This window comes from Vitis vinifera, chromosome 13 (genome assembly GCF_030704535.1).
Source record: "Vitis vinifera cultivar Pinot Noir 40024 chromosome 13, ASM3070453v1".
NCBI lineage: Eukaryota > Viridiplantae > Streptophyta > Magnoliopsida > Vitales > Vitaceae > Vitis > Vitis vinifera.
The window spans coordinates 24041168-24060825 of NC_081817.1; the positions used below are offsets into that span (position 1 = coordinate 24041168).

Genomic DNA, 19658 nt, shown 5'->3' on the forward strand with positions numbered 1-19658 from the left:
TCTAAAAATTATCAACTAAAACAGGATCAGTCCAAACTAAAATAATTATTTATTTTTTATTTATTTATTTAATTTTTTATTATTATTATTATTTTTATTTTAAAACATGAATATATCAACGCAGAATGAAATAAATTAACCAACTTAAATTCTAAAACTAATAAACTAAAAGGAAGAATCATAAATTAAATTTAACAACTTTTAGATATGAAAAGAGTGACGTGGAAGCAATTGAACTAATAAACTGAATTTTAATAACATTTAAACTAAAAGATAAATTAAAGCTTAAACTAGAAGAAATTATGGATTTCCTAATTGAGAACAAAAATAATGCAAATCAAAATTCTAAATTTTTAACTATCATCATGAATTATCCAAACTCTAAAAAAAATCCTAACTTTTCCATCATCAACAAAAATTGCCCAAATTAATACTAAAAAAAAATATAATTTGCCAAACTAAACAAATAAATTGTAACTACATTAAACAAAGATCATAATTTTTAAGATGGGATAATAAATCAATAATAATTAAGAAAAATTAAAAATTAACGTTTAAGCTAAACATGGATTTCCTTATTGAGAACACAAATAATGCTAATCTAAATTTTAAATTTTTAACCATCATCATGAATTATCCAAACTCTAAAAAATCCTAACTTTTCCATCATCAACAAAAATTGCCCAAACTAATACTAAAAAAAAAATCTAATTTGCCAAACTAAACAAATAAATTGTAACTTCGTTAAACAAAAATCATAATTTTTAAGATGGAATAATAAATCAATAATAGTTAAGAAAAATTAAAAATTAACGTTTAAGCTAAACATGGATTTCCTTATTGAGAACAAAAATAATGCTAATCTAAATTTTAAATTTTTAACCATCATCATGAATTATCCAAACTCTAAAAAATCCAACTTTTCCATCATCGACAAAAATTGCCCAAACTAATACTAAAAAAAAAATCTAATTTTCCAAACTAAACAAATAAATTGTAACTACGTTAAACAAAAATCATAATTTTTAAGATGGAATACTAAATCGATAATAATTAATTAATTAATTAATTTATAATTGGATAAATATATATATGATCAATTATTTTAATGAACTAAAATTTTATAAGAGTGCTTAAATCTAAGGTAAAATTAAAAACTAACAAAAATGATTTTTAAAACTAAATCTCTATCCTATAGAATCAATTTTATTTATAATTGAATAAATAGATAACACGTGAATAAATAAATCTATCAAAATACAAATTCAATGAATTGAAAACATGGACATAACCACATAAGATTAATCAAACCTAATACAAAATAATGACTTGAAAACACGGATATAACCACATAGGATTAATCAAACTAACTAAAAAAAAGAATTAAAATTTCAAAGCACATAGGCTAAATGGGAATACTTTAAGACTAAATCTAACCACTTGACGGCATGGATATGTTAACATTGGAATAAATTAGATTAAATAAGATTCTAAACAACTATGAATTGAAATGGTTATTCATGAATGAAAACTTAAATAAAATGAATTAACTTACCTTTTTCACACACACGTGGGCCACCTTCCACCAAAAATGCCAATAGGATTTTCAACAATAGTGCCAAGAATGCATGGCATGATGGCTTCTGCACAATCCCCAATGCACTGCACGTTAATGGAGAGGAATTTCCTTTGAACGTCATCATCAAAAGCCCATTCTTTCTCCTCCCATTCACCTCGTGCCTCCGACCCATGTGCCTCTCCGATCTCAGCCACTACACTGCTGTCACAGCCCACGAGCACCCATTCTCAATCTTGGGCAGCCACGTCTCCGGTGAGAAGGAGAATATCCCACCGAGGAGCAACCAATAACGAATTGACGGGTGGTGGCAATGGCGGTGGAGGAAGTGGGTGATGGCGGAGAGCGGACTGGTGGTGTTAATGGAGGATGAATGTGGCAGCCAGGATGCTAGTGTATTTACATGGTGATGATCGGAGAGATGGTGGCAGCGACTTGGACTCTGGGCATTGACAAGTGACAACAAGGTGAAAGAGAGGTGAGATGGAGGTAGTGATTGCATGAACAGAGATGAAGGTGTGTGGCGGCGACGATGGTATTTACAGTAGCGGATGATGGAGACGGAGCCCTGAGAGATGAGGAGGAGAGCACGAGGGAAGGGAAGCCCGATCACTTCGCTGGATGCCCCCCAAAATCTTTTCAAAACACGTACTACTCTTTGCCCAAACAACAACCTCTAATCTCTTTGAAACATGGATCCATCCCCCTCCTTTTTCCTGTTCTTCTCCCTTTATTTCTATGGCAGCCCCTCCTTCTATGGCTGCGTGAGGATCCTCCCAAATTCCACTTAGTACAGCCAGCCTGTATAGATCTTTTTATGGGAAGTGGGGATCTTCTATGGCAGCCTCTCCCTCGTTGAATATTCTGCTTCCATTTTGAATGCATGTGGATATGGGAAGTGCGTACATGGTGACTCACTTGGAGATTCTACCGCCCCGTGTCCAGTTTGGTAAGTGTCCTCCTCAATCACTCCGGCTGTGTGTCCCTTTTCAGAAACCTCCTTTAGTATGCTGGTGGAGACCTCTTGTGTTGGCGGCTATGGAGATCCCACTCTCCAAAGTGGACTGCTCCCCCTCCAAAATCTGTGCGCTAGAATGATTTCCTCATTACTTGGAGAATCGTCTTTGCCTTGCTCATAATCTTCCCGAAGAAATCCCATGTCATTTTTCTCCTCATGCAAAACAGAATAAGATAAGAGTAAAAAATTCAAAGGAAAGAAAAAGAAACCAATCTAAATAATAGAATAAAACATGATTTTAAAATCCCCGGAAGAGAACTAGGAGAGACTAGATTATATAATTTCGTCCTCCAACAAAGGGGGTCGTATGCCTATTTTAAATCTAAACAATTCCAACAATTTTCTATTAAGTAAGTAAATAAATAAAATAAGAATAAAAATAAAAAATAAAAATAGTAATAATAATATAATGACAATGATAATAATAAATAAATAAAGAGCAAAAATGAAAATGAATAAACAAAAAATATATATAATTATCGAATGCATGCACTAATAATAATAATAATAATAATAATAACAATAATAAAAGTTATCTATATATATATATATATAAAAGTCAAGCCCGATGAAGTGTTTAAACGACCCTACATGGGTGCCTAATGAACTAAGTGTCCTAAAGTGAACCTAGGGTGCCTAAGTGGACCTAGAGTGCCTAAATGGGCCTAGGGTGCCTAAGTGGGCCTAGGGTGCCTAAACGGGCCTATGATGAAATTAAGTGGGCCTAGGGTGGTGCCTAATGGGCCAAGTGTATCTAAAAGCTATCCTAAAAAAACAAGAAAAGCCTAAGTCTAAGCTAGGGCTGCCAAGGGTCACAATAAGGGATCAAATAATCCCTCAACCAAAGTATCCGAGGTGACTCAGAGAAAGGTAAGTGGTATGAGTAGCCATGGGCCATCAAGGAACTACTGTGGAGCATTAAAAACGAATTTAAAGACATGCGCTAAAGGGACAAAATTGAGGGTCTACACTTAGAGGCCGAACGAGGAAGGATGAGCAGGACATATGAATTAGGCTCCCGGACCACAACCAATAGATTTCGATCCATCAGAAGGATCAAATGGTTCCGCTTGTTTGAAGTTATCTTGAACAGTTTGTTGAGACGGTCAAAGGAAGCTTTTTTCACCCATTCCACGAGCCAATTTCTCCTCTTCTTGCCTACACCATGCAAACAAAAACATTAGTAACAGGCTTATAACCAATTAGCTATAAGGGACACACAAAGATAGCTACAATGAGTGGCGCGAGTGAAACTCTCGGTCAAGACCCTCATATAGGCCAACCCAGGGACCAGAAACAAGGACGTGCCCCCTGGCCCCGTCCTTGTTGGAATCTGAAAACCCTATCAGCAACTGGAGAGAGGGAATATGAGCGAACGGGTTGAATATTCATTTCTGGCTCATCTTGATTGTATAAATAAAAATGACCTCTAAGAAGGACAGGTCCAAGTGAAAAAGCATGTTTAAGATGTTGCACCCCATCAACACCCTAACAACGTTTGGGTGAATGAAGATCGGAGAGATCTTAGTATAATAAAGAACTGCTTAAAGAGAGAAGGCAAGGGAAAATGGAGCCCGACATTGAACTGCTTATTGCTGAAATAGATGGCATTGTGAGATTGCTTCTCAGTAGGTGTAAGTTTTTCGTCTACCAAGAGTATGGAGACACCGTTCGGGATGCGAAAGAGTTCCCGGAACTCCCGTTCAAACAAAAGTTTGATTGGATGCTTTGTCTAAGTATGTCTGGCACTTGCACTCTTCTGGCCACCTTTTTGGCCTCTACCAACCGTATTGGTGGAAGCAATGCCTCATCTTGCTGACATATTGAGAGGCTTTGGGTCGTGTGAGACCTGCACGACACAACGCCGATAGTTAGAGAATAGTCACCTGACCCTTCTGCTAATAGGCAGTGCCTCAAATGTATAGCAAGTAGCCTATGCGGGTCTAAAGCCCACACTTTGGCAAGTTACCTAGTCTAGCTTGCAAAGCAAGCCCTAACCAAAGAACCCCCCCCCCTTCTCCTGTACCACCACAAAAACTGCAAAACAAAATGCCTGGGTGTACTCTTTAAGGGACCAACAAAAAAGAAGCAGATATAGAAAGATGTGAAAAACCCTAACTCTAGCAAGTGCTATCGGTCTTTCCCTCCAACTACAACTGACTTCTCTAGGAAAACACTAAATCCCTACATTTTGGACCTTGCAACGTACACTTGGCATCTAGAAAGTCACAGACTCCAAAAACGGCCCCAACAGCAAGCAAATAAACAGTAAGAAACCAATGCGAAAGGAGAGCAAACTTACCAAAGTCCAAAAGAGGCGTCCGCTAACAGAAATAAGGCCCGCCTGAAGCAATTCTGGAAATAGAAATGACGCAACAGAAGAAGAACAACGACCGAAGTTGCAAAAGCAAAAATACAGAAAACTGGAAGAAGAAGAACTCCAAAAATAAAGATATTCAAAAAGGTAACCCAAAGAGTCTGGAGTCCCTTATTTATAGGAGACCAAAACCCTAGTTATCCCAAAAGACAGGCCGCCTAGAAGCACACCCCTAAGCAACACACCGCCTGACAGGTAGCCTAGGTAAAAGCGACCCACATTTAATCCCCCAAGCGACACGTGTCCCAAAGGCGTTGGAATGATTTGAAGAGACACCTAACCCATCCACTTCTTTTCGGACATAGGTGCATGGATTTAAAGGGGGCATTATAGGGACTCTTCTCCACGTGTCACCCTCCCTTAATACTGACCAAATAGGGACCGCAGTGTCCGAAGTTTTCCATCCGGACCATGAGGTCAGACATCAAGCACAATCGGACTTCCTAAGTGGACGGAACCATCCAGTCAGCCTTCAAGGTCCATTGACTTGCGTAATCATTCATATATAGCAGATGAGTGACTAATGGGGCATACCTCAACCATCAGGTCGATGTCAACTAATTACTGCACACAACCCCACACCTCCAACAGGTTGAAGGGATGGGTAACTATACGATCATACATTATACCATATCTTTTGACGGCACCTGCCAAGCACCTAGAGTTATAATGATTGTCCTACCACCTGTAGGATTGTCATCATTACAAGGAAGTCAAAGTTCTTAGTAAGCACTATAGGGGCCTCCTTCTGGGAACTATAAAAACCCTCCTTAAGCATAAACAAGGTATGCACGCTTAAATTAGCCCACACATTCTCTCATTCAAAGAGTCTTACCTATCTTTATCTAACTTAAGCTTCGAAGGGGCGTGCCCGGACCACTTGTCCGAACATCCTTTGTGAAGGAAAGAAGCTCACCTAGTCCCCCAACACTAGGTAAAAACTTTGAGAGGCACAACATAAGGAGGATATGACTCCAGTTGACCTTCCATCAACACACATCCCCAATTAGGGATAGTTTTTCATGTTTGAACACATTTCTTTTGAATTTTATTTTTATATCACAAAAATGGAAACAAAGATAATCTCATTCACAAAAGACAACTCTTATGGAATTGATATGAGTTTCTAATTTGATACTTGAAAAGTTGAAACATAAACTTTTACCTTTGATACCATTGAAATTCTCCTATAGTGTTGTTCATCTGAAATGTCCTAAGCTTAGGTCATTATTTTCCAAAGGAAATTTCCTATTCTAAACAAAATGTCTAAATAAGAAAAAATGATATTGATTCAAAACTACGTAAATCCCATGTTCTACTATTTCGTTGGCTATATGAGTTGGAACTAAATTCTGTTTTCCTTACACAAAAATAGAAGCAGATACCTTTCTTCCTTCCTTTGTTTCATGCAGGTATGCCTGCCTACTCACAAAAAAAACAATGGTTATATAAATGGTTCAACAACAGTGTTAGTTGTTATATATTGACGAAAATTTCCTTTTTGCATGTAAGAGGAAAAGAACAACAAGGGCGATGAATTAAAAAAATTTCCAACCAAAGCTCTACCGATTCAAATAGTGGTTTGTTAATGACATCAATTGTAGATGATGGTTTTTTCTCTTTCTTTTCAAGTAAGTCTGATAGTTTTCTACTCTAGAGGTTGATATGCTTATATTTCATTTCATTGTGATAGTTGGCAAAGTAAATTACTCTTCGATTGATCACTATAGCTTTTTATTGATGGTTTCACTAGAGATTGATTTGGAATGCAATTATGTATTGGCATTCTCTTGAGTTTTGTTCCTTACAGTGCTCTTTTCCTCAGTTCCCCTTTCTTCGTACAATTATAATATGTATATTTGTATGTATGATTTTTCAAGATGAAAGAGACTTGATCAACATCCTATTACCTTTTACAACATTTTGACCCCTAACATCACCTCTGTATAGTTCAAGCATGGCTTATGAACTCCTTTGCCACAAAACAAAGGCATGTGTGCATCTTGAGCTCTAGTAAGATATATTTTAGTTGCACAAAACCTTTAGGCTCCATTTGGATTATTAAAAGAGCTAAGGACAATCATGGTACAACCGATCAAAATTCTCTTATTTGGTTTACCATGGAAAGTACAAAGCAAAATCAAGTATAATCAAATTTGACTAAAATTTTACATATTTTTAAATTCTTCATTTTTTACATAGATGATGAAAAAAACATGTGTTTGAAGAAACATGGAATAATTTTTTTTTAAGTTTAATATCTATTTTATTACCTTTCTTCGTCTTTACTTTCATTCCACTTTCTCCTCCTTTTTTCCCTTCAAACTTTCCATGATCCAAACAAAGTCCCACTATTTTTTATTTTAGGCCTTTCACAAAAATTTCTATGAAAGAGTAAGAAGGATGTGTTTGAAAGTTTTTAAAATAAAACATATATTACACTTAATAAACACGAAGTAATTCCTCTTTGACCAATAATCTTCCCCTTTTTGACCATATCGTTGTTGGTGCATGCATGATGTGCTTAACAAATATCCTAGCACAGCAAGAATTGTAGGGCAATGTTTAAGGTTGTAAATGTAATTGTATTACAGAGTAGAAAAGTTTTTAATTGTGATGTTTTTTTATTCGTACTTATTTTGGTGTCTAGACTTAATCTTGTGCATGACATTTCCTCTATGCTACAGAGTTCGCCTTTGGTCAGACAAAAATGATCAATGAATGTCATGATAAAGGTTTTCCTGAAGGCTTCCTGTTAATCAATTCGACCTTAACTTTCTCTGGGTTTGGGAATGATTGGGAATAATTGTAGAGTGGTTGTGGAGGGATTTCACGTGGCAAAGAATGGGAAATAAGTTAAGACTTAGAATCGTGGATGATTTTCTCACCATAGTGGGTTCAGGTACGAGAAGGTTGGGGTCATTAAATGAGGCCTTATTAGGCAAATGGATTTATCTGCAGTGGGAACCCATTGTGGAGGAAGATGGTAAGAAGAAAGTATTGGAGGAAAATGAGGTAAAGGTTATTTGGTGAGTTTGCAGAAAGGCATTGGAAATGGTTGTCAAAAAATTTGATAAACCTACAACACACACATGATTAAGGTGATAAGAACAAGCTTAGATTTCGACCAGATGTTTTGTACAGTGATAGGATCCTAAATTGAATCCTATCCATACCCAATGAAATTTGTCATGAGATGCAGAGTGGAGCCGGAGAGAGCTTTTCTTTGAAGGAAGCATAAGATAGTAGGGTGTCAAGTAAGGTATCAATTCTCATGGGGAAAGCCCATTCAAATAGAGTTACTGTTACTGATAATAAGGTGAACAGAGGAAAGACCCCTCCCAAATTGCTTCTATTAGATTATTAAATAGGTGGAAAAAACAGTAGATTAGTTGGTGATGCATTTTTTGGTGGCTGCAGGTTAATGGCAATCTTGGGTGTTGTGGATGATGCCTCAAACTTTATAAGGAGTTGTTATCAAGTTGTCATAGAAGAGTTGTTGCTTAGACCTAGAGTACTATGTGGATGACAGTGATTTTAAGTTTTTAGTCTAGAATGGATGGAGAAAAAAGAAATAGAAGAAATTCTTAAGGGAAAGAGGTTCCTTTAACATATAAGAACAAAGGGGGTTCTGTCATGAGTTTTCTTGATGATGTACAACTGTCCAATGTATTCTCTTCCTTTGATAGTTATCTTTTTATCTTTTTCCTTTTCTATTTCCTTTTGGGATCCACATATACACTATGAATCATCTATTTGCTTTAGACTCTTCTGTATAGAGTAATTAAGAACATATTGCCTTTATTCATTGGATCCTTATAAACACTTGTTTTCATTTAGTAAGGTGAGTCCATTTATAGTTCATTGGCTTACAATAAGATTTTTTCCAAAATTTCAGGGCACTCATGTTTGGACACATTCTCCAGGAGGGGGGCCACAACATGGTCTTACTCCTTCTAGAAGCTCAATAGATCTTGTTGCAATTTTGGAGTTCCAGTGCTAAGGTAAGACAAAACTATAGGTATATATATATTGCTTTTGAAGCTTTAGCATGTGGACCTGGTTAGTGCTATAAGCTTGTTGAACACGATTACATCTATTGGCTTCTAACTGCTCCCTATTATTTCTTCTCTCCCACTCAATGCCACAAAACCATAATCTGCAGGTTGCCTTTGGTGCATCTATTAGTGTTGGTCTCCTCAGTTCCAAAGCCTCATACCGGATAGAAGAGCCTCGTCGGCTCCCTAGTCATTGGAATACCTTAAAGAGGAGTTGTGGGTCTTATCAAATAGTTCAAAAAATACTTGGCTATGTGCTTCTCCTTCATTTTGTCCAAGCCACTCTGATTGCAGATGCTTCCACAAAGCTACTACTGCATTTACAGCGATGGGTCTGTTATAATTTACTAGTACTAATATTACAAAATTTTCATTATAATAGAAGCGACCATATAATTATATATTTACTAAAAATTCAACTCAAATCCAATATAGCACCTATGCTACATAAGAAATGTGTTAAGAGTCCACCTTTTTGTTTCAATGAAAAATTCAAATAATTAGGAAGAAATGGTGCAACAAGAATAAGAATTTCAAGAACATTTGAAAAACATTTATTCTGAGTGGAAGAGCAACTTTCATGTGAGTTATTGCTTGCTCTCGAAAGAGATTGGAAGCCTAGTCAACCTTGACATCTCAATCTTATTAATGCTCTTGAATTATAAAATTGAAACATTTGTTGCTGAATCCTCAGGAAAATATTTGGATATGGAAAAGCTGCTGATTTAAAGGATGATGGAATGGAGTTTATGAGATAATAGAGATCTTGAAAATCAAAGGAATGGAATGGGCTATCTTGATCTTCATTTGAATCTTACAGTTGTATTTTTATTATTTTATGATGGAATAATAATTTTCAAAGTCGAATGGAGGATTTCCATTCTCAACTATAGAAATCTACTTGAGGATGGATGGATAAAGGATTATTCGAGTGATAACAAGTTGAGATTGAAGGAGTTGCTGAAAAGAAGTGGAAGCAGTAACCCCTTCAATCATGTCCTCACATTATGTGACATCTTGTAAGCATATTCACAACTCACATTCACTTTTCATCTTGTAAGCATATGTTTGATAAGTGTACGCAATTTTAAAAAATAATTTGTAAACTATTGTAGTGAAGAAAATATTTCTGAATCTTTAATAGTTTTTGCTGATTAGGAAAAAGAGTTTATCATATTATTTGATTCGAAGCAAAAATCGGCTCTTATAAAGACGATTTCTAAAAATTCATATATTTAGGCAAAAATCATCTTTTAAAGAGACCATTTTTAAATGTTCTTTAAAAAAATCAAAGCAGAAATCATTTCTTCAAGAAAAGATTTCTTTTTATTTTAAAAAAGAAATTATATGCAAAATTTATCTCTAAAGAGATGATTTCAAAAAATTAATTTTAAAGAAAAAAATATTTTTATGCTACATGTTTTCTTATTTTTAATAATATTTAAACTAATAATATATTTCAATAATAAAATTATTATTAATATATGTATTGTAAAATTAAGTAACTTTATTTATTAAATTCAATACATAAAAATAATTATAATTATTATTGATATATTACTCATAATTATAATATTTATAAAAATATAAATTATATTTATCATCTTATATTCATTAAAATAATATTACCATTATCTTGAATTTTATCATTCAATTAATTAAATTAATTATTATTAAAATATAAATTAATTTAATTTTATACTCATAATTTTATCCTTTTTTCTTTCTACTACAAATACCGGTTTAGGTTTATTCAATTCTCTTGACCTCGGTCTCAATTATCATTCTTCATCTCATTCAATTTCGGTTGGATCTCTACGAGACCATCTGACCCAACTTCTTCTTCTTCTTCTTCTTCTTCTTCTTCTTCTTCTTCTTCTTTTTATTTTTTTATTTTTTATCATCCCTAATATCTCTAAACTTCTGGATATCGAGCATGAGGGTCATTAGTTGGTAAGAATGGAACCCCTTACCATCATGCTAAAACTTGTAATACTTTAGGTTTAATTTAAATATAAGCAATTAATTTGTTACTTATGTTAGTCATATTTTAGGTTTTGAAATTTACATATATCTATCTTCATTTTAGGTTTTTCTGGTTTCTGCTATTGTACACAAACATGAATATGTATGCTATCCTGAGTCACTATAGTGTTTATGACTTGTTCTATTATACTCCTCAAGCTGTTGTTGTAGAGGGGCCAGCTGCCTTCTCTTCTGCTTTGACACAGCAATTTGATTAGGCCCAAAAGCCATAACCACCCCTTGATTGTTACCAAGGAGTGAAATACATGTCATCCTAAATTCCATACATTTTCTAAAATGGACCTATATTCAGCAGCTGTACATTGGAATGCATGTTATCAGCTTGCTTTCACCATTTTCGTTTCTTATATTCTCAAAAAATCATAAAAGAATTTTCATGTCCCCTACCAAACAGACCCTCAAATTAATTTAGCACTTGATATCATTTCTCAAATATTTACTTATAAGACTCAAAGCATCAAATATGCATAGGAACCATGTTCAAAAATCCCATCAACATAAAATCACAGGTCTTTGTCACAAATTTATGTGATTAACACAATCTTTTCCCTTGAGACTTACTTTACCTAAAATCTAACAGCTTCTCTCCTAGAGCTATTCCAACAGCTTCTGGCCATACTGCCGGCTCTGGTTTGATAGGATCATTATTCTTGATTATTGTCCTTAGGCATCACATTCAAAATTCAACCATAGCAGATGTCTCTTCTAGTTTGGCCTTTTCAAACTTGGGTGGTTTGAAAGTATTCCCCGTAATGAGAAGTCAAGCTTATAAAATCTTTTAAGACCAACACTTGTATCATAAATCTTGGTTGTCTTAACGCTTGTACTACGAATAGACCCACCAAATTGAGTTTTTAATTTCTCCCCTTGTAAATTATAGTCTGCAAGATTCTCATTCATCTAGTTTGGGCTAAAACAATTGCAGGCTATCAAGACTATTGTAATATCATAATATGTAGACCGATATTAATTTCTAGGTTTAAGGCATTGGTGGATAAATGAAGGGTATGGACACATGTCCTTAGATGAGAGTTGCAAAATACTTTTCGGTTGTTAATGTTATAGGTTTTAAAATGAAAACTTATCAAGAAATTAAGGTATATGATGTTGTATTTGTTGATGGGTGTTAATATAATTGTTCATGTTTGAGTATAACCATGTAATTTATAGTTTTTCAAACTCTTCTATTTAATTGAACCCTTTTATGCTGAGTTGTACCTCACCTTTTTTATTTAATTTTTTTTTTTAATATCAAGTTAGAGGGGAGCAAGAAGGAAGGAGTTGAGTTATGGTATTATAATTAAGGGATTTGGGATTTGTGTTTTTGTAGTATAGGATTTTGTGATATTGGAAAGTTCTTTAATATTATAAAAACAGAGAATTACAATTGTGTGAAATAATTATTGTTTTGTTCCATGATTTTTATAGCAAAAAGTTTCTAAGGTTATAAAGGCTGTTTATAGAGGAAAAAGATAACTTACAAAAGTTAAACCAAAACTGAAAAAATGTTAAGTTGAAATTAAGGGAAGAAAAGTTAGCACGTGGTTTGTGAGGTTGATGTCATGCCCCAAGACCCATTCCAAAGGTGTCACGGTTATTTCACACCTAAAGCCTAAAAACTCAAAGTGCAAATGACTCAAACAATCACTTTGTAATTTAAGGTTATCAATGACCAAATTTTTGTTCAGAATAGTAAAACATCTTATAATCCTCAAAACTCTAATTTTTAAAAAGAAAAAGAAAAAAGAAAAAATTAACTAACATACCAACCACTATGCTATCATCCAAACAACTTCAAAAATTCTTAAAAATGTCAAACAATAATTAATTTTATCTAACATTTAAATAATGTCCAAAATAAAAGTTTAAACTAAAAATCTTAATAAAAACAAATTCCTATTCTAACTAAACACATACATTAAAGGGATATTTGAATTGAATTTTACCACAAACTTATCAAAATTTCAAATTATTATTCATGACAAAAACTAGGGTAGCTTCAATATAAAAAAACCACAAATCATAAGTTTATTGATGAGTCTCAACTATCAAAATATAAAAAGGTTTTTTTTTCTTAAATTTACTAGCATTCTTTTTATTTTCACTAAAATTAGAACCTAAAAAATTCACAAAATATCATATAAAAGTGTACTTCTACTTACTCAACTCTATTTTTCAAACTATCAACCGATAGTTTAGGAGTCAATTTGTTTATATGGTGAAAAGCCCATCTTAACTGTTTATATGGTGAAAAGCCCATCTTTACTGTTTAATTTTTCTTCGATAACTATCATTGAATTGATGCTGATTTTCTTATATTCAAACCCATTAAATCAAAGGAAAACTCTAAAGTATCATAGTGGTATCTATCAAATAAAAGATTTACATCATTCAATATGAATGAAGAACTCTAAATTGTTGAACAATAGTACAAACGAATAAAATTTAGGTACAAAGATACAAATAAATAAGATTAAAATATAAATAATAAAACAAAAAAAAATATATTTTATATTACTTTATTGATGATGTTTTTTCAACAAGTATAAAAATAGTACAAGTCAGTACACGGAAACCCAATTCAAATGTGGCCACTTTTTCTAAAAATGGAAGAACAATGTTTTCTTCACCCCGTGACCCTCACGTCAAATTCTCTTTCATACATTCAACGACCCCAACCATTCACTTAATTAGAAATCCTCCAACACAATTTTCTTCCATTGACTTGGCTCCTTGACCTTTTCTTCCATTGACTTGACTCCTTGTCCTAGAAAGTTGACCGCAACAAATCTTATAGACACCAATATTATGAATAAAATGTAAGTTTAATCCTGTCATTATGTCATCACGCTTGTAAGCTCAATGGTTCACCCATATTTGTCCCATAGATTATATTTGTGTTTGTTGTACTTATGTTAGAAGATTCAAATTAATCTTCATGGTGTTTGAAAGTCATTTTTTTTTTTTTTTTAAAGATTAGAAGCTTTTTTTTTTCCCTTTTAATATTTCAAAGTTTTTTATTTGAAAGTTGGATTTTAGATAAAAATGTTAAGAATTTTTCTTAATTACCATTTGATAATAATCGAAGAATCATATGCACCAGCGGAAAAAGTTCATACCTAACACATGAGGGAGGAAGAGGTCTCGTCTGAAGGAGGCTGATGGAAACTGGTAATCAAAGCAGTCAACACAGTTGTCATTTTGTGAGGTTTTACTTCAATGAGAAGCCCATGAAAATTTCCAACTCAGGGGCCCCTCACCGTTGAACGCTCCAGAATCCCTGGGAACCATATTGAAAATTTCTACGACCATTAGTTATCACAACATAAACCATTTCTTCTGGTTCTGTTGTACGATTTGGGACTGATTTCTGCAAAGTAACTAACCATGGCTTTTGTTGGAGAGGCTTTTCTATCTGCTTCCATTCAGAAGCTGGTGGACATGTTGGCCTGCCCCGACCTCCGGAAGTTCGCCCGCGAAGAACAAGTCCACGCCGAGCTCAAGAAGTGGGAGGGAATACTGCTGAAAATCCATGCAGTGCTTCATGATGCTGAGGAGAAGCAGATGACTAATCGGTTCGTGCAGATATGGTTAGCCGAGCTCAGAGACTTGGCCTATGATGTTGAAGACATCTTGGACGACTTCGCCACCGAAGCTTTACGGCGCAAGCTGATCACAGATGATCCTCAGCCAAGTACTAGTACGGTACGCAGCCTCATCTCCTCCTTGTCTTCTCGTTTCAATCCAAATGCTTTGGTGTATAATCTCAATATGGGGTCTAAGATAGAGGAGATCACTGCAAGATTACATGAGATTTCTACCCAAAAGGGTGACCTGGATTTGAGAGAGAATGTTGAAGGGAGGTCCAACAGGAAGAGAAAAAGAGTCCCTGAAACAACTTGTCTGGTGGTTGAGTCTCGTGTTTATGGCAGGGAAACTGATAAAGAGGCGATACTTGAAGTGTTGCTGAGGGATGAATTGGTTCATGATAATGAAGTCTGCGTGATTCCTATAGTCGGCATGGGAGGTGTCGGCAAAACTACCCTTGCCCAGCTTGCCTACCACGACGACAGAGTGAAGAATCATTTTGATCTGAGGGCTTGGGTTTGTGTTTCTGATGATTTTGATGTTTTGAGGATAGCAAAAACGCTTCTACAGTCAATTGCTTCTTATGCCCGTGAGATCAATGATCTAAACTTGCTTCAAGTCAAGCTGAAAGAGAAATTGTCTGGAAAGAAGTTTCTGCTTGTTCTAGATGATGTCTGGAACGAGAACTATGACAAATGGGATAGGTTGTGCACCCCTTTACGAGCAGGGGGACCCGGCAGTAAGGTTATCATCACTACTCGCATGGGTGTCGCGTCACTTACCAGAAAGGTTTCGCCTTACCCCCTGCAGGAGCTGTCAAATGATGATTGTCGGGCTGTGTTTGCGCATGCATTGGGAGCAAGGAACTTTGAAGCTCATCCGCACGTGAAAATAATTGGAGAGGAAATGGTGAACAGATGCAGGGGCTTGCCTTTGGTCGCAAAGGCCCTGGGAGGCATCTTGCGAAATGAACTAAACCATGAGGCATGGGACGATATATTGAAGAGTAAGATATGGGATCTACCAGAAGAGAAAAGTGGTGTTCTTCCAGCTCTCAAATTGAGCTATCATCACCTCCCATCTCATCTGAAGCAGTGCTTTGCTTACTGCGCTATTTTTCCCAAGGGATATGAATTCAAAAAGGATGAATTAATCCTTTTATGGATGGGAGAAGGATTTCTGCAGCAAACAAAAGGGAAGAAGCGAATGGAGGACTTAGGTTCCAAATACTTCTCAGAGTTGTTATCAAGGTCATTCTTTCAACAATCAAGTGACATAATGCCGCGATTCATGATGCATGATCTCATCCATGATTTGGCTCAATCTATTGCCGGAAATGTATGTTTCAATTTGGAGGATAAGTTGGAGAATAATGAAAATATTTTTCAAAAGGCTCGCCATTTGTCATTCATTCGTCAGGCCAATGAGATCTTCAAAAAATTTGAAGTTGTCGATAAAGGGAAGTATCTTCGAACTTTTCTAGCTTTACCCATCAGTGTATCATTTATGAAAAGTTTGTCATTCATAACTACGAAGGTGACACATGACCTCTTAATGGAAATGAAATGCTTACGGGTACTATCTTTAAGTGGCTATAAGATGAGTGAGCTACCGAGTTCAATTGATAATTTGAGTCATCTACGATATCTCAATCTATGTCGCTCTTCAATTAAAAGGTTACCTAATTCAGTAGGTCATCTGTATAATTTACAAACCTTAATATTACGAGATTGTTGGAGTCTCACTGAGATGCCTGTGGGGATGGGAAATTTAATCAACCTTCGACATCTTGATATTGCTGGGACAAGTCAATTACAAGAGATGCCCCCACGAATGGGCAGCCTGACAAATTTGCAAACATTGTCTAAGTTTATTGTGGGGAAAGGTAATGGGTCGAGCATACAAGAATTGAAGCACTTGTTGGATCTTCAAGGAGAACTTTCCATTCAAGGATTGCATAATGCGAGAAATACTCGAGATGCAGTGGATGCTTGTTTAAAGAATAAGTGCCACATTGAAGAACTAACAATGGGATGGAGTGGTGATTTTGATGATTCACGAAATGAATTGAATGAAATGCTTGTGCTCGAGTTGCTGCAACCTCAAAGAAATCTGAAAAATCTCACAGTTGAGTTCTATGGAGGACCAAAATTCCCAAGCTGGATAGGGAATCCTTCATTCTCAAAAATGGAGTCCCTGACCCTTAAAAATTGTGGAAAATGCACATCGCTACCGTGTCTTGGACGACTATCTCTACTCAAAGCCTTGCACATTCAAGGAATGTGTAAAGTTAAAACCATAGGTGATGAATTTTTTGGGGAGGTCTCTCTTTTCCAGCCTTTTCCATGCTTGGAGTCTCTAAGGTTTGAGGATATGCCAGAATGGGAAGACTGGTGTTTTTCTGATATGGTTGAGGAATGTGAAGGATTATTTTGTTGCCTTCGAGAGCTTAGAATAAGGGAATGTCCCAAACTGACTGGAAGCTTGCCCAATTGCCTACCTTCCCTGACAGAGCTCGAAATTTTTGAATGTCCAAAGTTGAAGGCTGCACTTCCAAGACTTGCATATGTTTGTAGCTTAAACGTTATAGAATGTAATGAGGTTGTGTTGAGAAACGGGGTTGATCTGAGCTCCCTCACTACACTAAACATTCAGAGAATTTCCAGATTAACTTGTCTAAGGGAAGGATTTACCCAGTTGTTAGCAGCCCTTTAAAAACTGGTGATAAGAGGATGTGGGGAGATGACGTCTTTGTGGGAGAACAGATTTGGATTAGAATGCCTCCGGGGTCTTGAAAGTATAGATATCTGGCAGTGCCATGGACTTGTATCCTTGGAGGAGCAAAGGCTGCCATGCAATCTCAAACATTTGAAAATAGAAAACTGTGCTAACCTGCAGAGGCTGCCTAATGGTCTGCAAAGTCTCACATGTCTTGAAGAGTTGTCATTACAGAGTTGCCCCAAACTGGAGTCATTTCCAGAGATGGGCTTGCCATCGATGCTGAGAAGTCTCGTGCTGCAGAAATGCAAGACTCTGAAGTTACTACCTCACAATTACAACTCAGGTTTCCTTGAATATTTGGAGATTGAACACTGCCCATGCCTCATTAGCTTTCCAGAAGGTGAGCTGCCTCACTCACTTAAGCAACTGAAGATCAAGGATTGTGCAAATCTACAGACTCTGCCAGAGGGAATGATGCACCACAATTCTATTGTTAGCACCAACTCTTGTTGTCTTGAAGTCTTGGAGATCAGAAAATGTTCATCCCTCCACCCTCAAGCGGCTTGAGATATGGGACTGCGGGCAATTTCAACCAATTTCAGAGCAGATGTTGCACAGCAATACTGCACTTGAACAGTTGTCCATTTCCAATTATCCAAACATGAAAATCCTTCCAGGTTTCCTCCACAGCCTCACGTATCTCTATATATATGGTTGTCAAGGTCTTGTGTCCTTTCCAGAAAGGGGCTTGCCCACTCCCAATCTCAGAGACCTTTATATTAACAACTGTGAGAACCTGAAGTCCCTGTCTCATCAAATGCAGAACCTTTCATCTCTTCAAGGACTGAATATCAGGAATTGTCAGGGCTTGGAGTCATTTCCAGAATGCGGTTTGGCTCCCAACCTTACCTCGCTCTCAATCAGAGATTGTGTGACTCTGAAGGTGCCATTATCTGAATGGGGCCTCCACAGGCTCACTTCTCTTTCATCACTGTACATTTCCGGTGTATGTCCAAGTCTGGCATCTCTTTCAGATGATGACTGTCTTCTTCCTACAACTCTGAGCAAACTTTTTATCAGTAAGCTGGATTCCCTGGCCTGTCTGGCTCTCAAAAACCTCTCTTCTCTTGAAAGGATATCCATCTACAGGTGCCCTAAGCTCCGGTCCATTGGGCTGCCTGCAACGCTATCAAGACTTGAAATAAGGGAATGCTAACAGCATCCCAAGATGAATTCTCTGTCCTGTACACAAAAGAGGAAAAAAAACTCAGTCAGGTATGCCTATTTGCAACTCAATCCCAGTTTCAGATTATCTTGTTAATATGATTTTCCATGTGTTTATTGAAGGCTTGGATAGGAGGTGGCTTTTGACAGCATCACTGGCTTATCGCTAAAACTGGGTGCAAAATCTCATGCCCTGCTTAAGCTGTTTTGTTCTTCTTTGTTTCAGATCAAGGAAGCCGATTGATGAGTCATTTGTCGTTTGCGCTGTGTTTTTCCCTCCAACAAGGTATGCCTACTGCCTATTCCCAGTATGCATCTCCCATTTTCATTGGCAAAATTCTGAGTTCATTTCTAAATAAAGAATGGAAATTTCTGTCTACATACAGGAAGGAAAGAAACAAAGAAGCAAAGAACATATGAAATCCAAAATTTCCGAACATTAAGCAGCAAATTCACATGGTGATGGTATGTTTTTTACCTCAATGTTAGATGATTATCTATCTTGTTTTTCCTTCTGAGAATCTCCGATATGGGTTCCTCCATTTTGTAAGTTGATGGTTCCTTTTCTGAATTTCTTATTTCAGGTATGAAGAAAAGAATGATGAACGTGTTCAGTGCTTATTAGGACTTATTCGTCTGGTTTCTGCTATTGTACACAAGCATGAATATGTATGCTATTCTCAGTTACATATCATATACTTCTATTGATTTATTTATTTTCCAACTTCAAGTAAAGGTTGGTGCACTGTAGTGTTTATGACTTGTTCTATTATACTCCTCAAGCTCTTGTTGCAGAGGCAGCTGCCTTCTCTTCTGCTTTGACACAGCAATTTGATTAGGCACAAATGCCATAACCACCCCTTAATTAACACTTATTCCAAGGCTTAACGATTTGAAGGCTCATGATGGGACTTGACTATCCCACAACACATCTATCCTAAGACTCTTTTACTTATACTGAGGCTTATAACGTGACTTAACAATCACAATGGAGATTGAAGATCCCATAACCAAGGATTAAAATACCCAAATATATGCCGATATATCCAC

At 36.1% G+C, this 19658-nt stretch overlaps 2 protein-coding genes across 2 annotated transcripts in view; both read left to right on the forward strand.

The window, feature by feature from the left end:
* The window catches only part of LOC100266976 (putative disease resistance RPP13-like protein 1), a 135757-nt gene that overhangs the window by 72126 nt on the left and 43973 nt on the right, over positions 1-19658 (forward strand). The window lies entirely within an intron of this gene.
* On the forward strand, positions 15096-19447 carry LOC100254936 (disease resistance protein RGA2). Its single transcript, XM_019224092.2, has 6 exons — positions 15096-16176; positions 17616-17701; positions 17905-18533; positions 18835-18894; positions 19193-19277; positions 19406-19447. Exons 1-6 carry the CDS (start codon positions 15096-15098, stop codon positions 19445-19447), a joined length of 1983 nt encoding a protein of 660 aa, XP_019079637.2.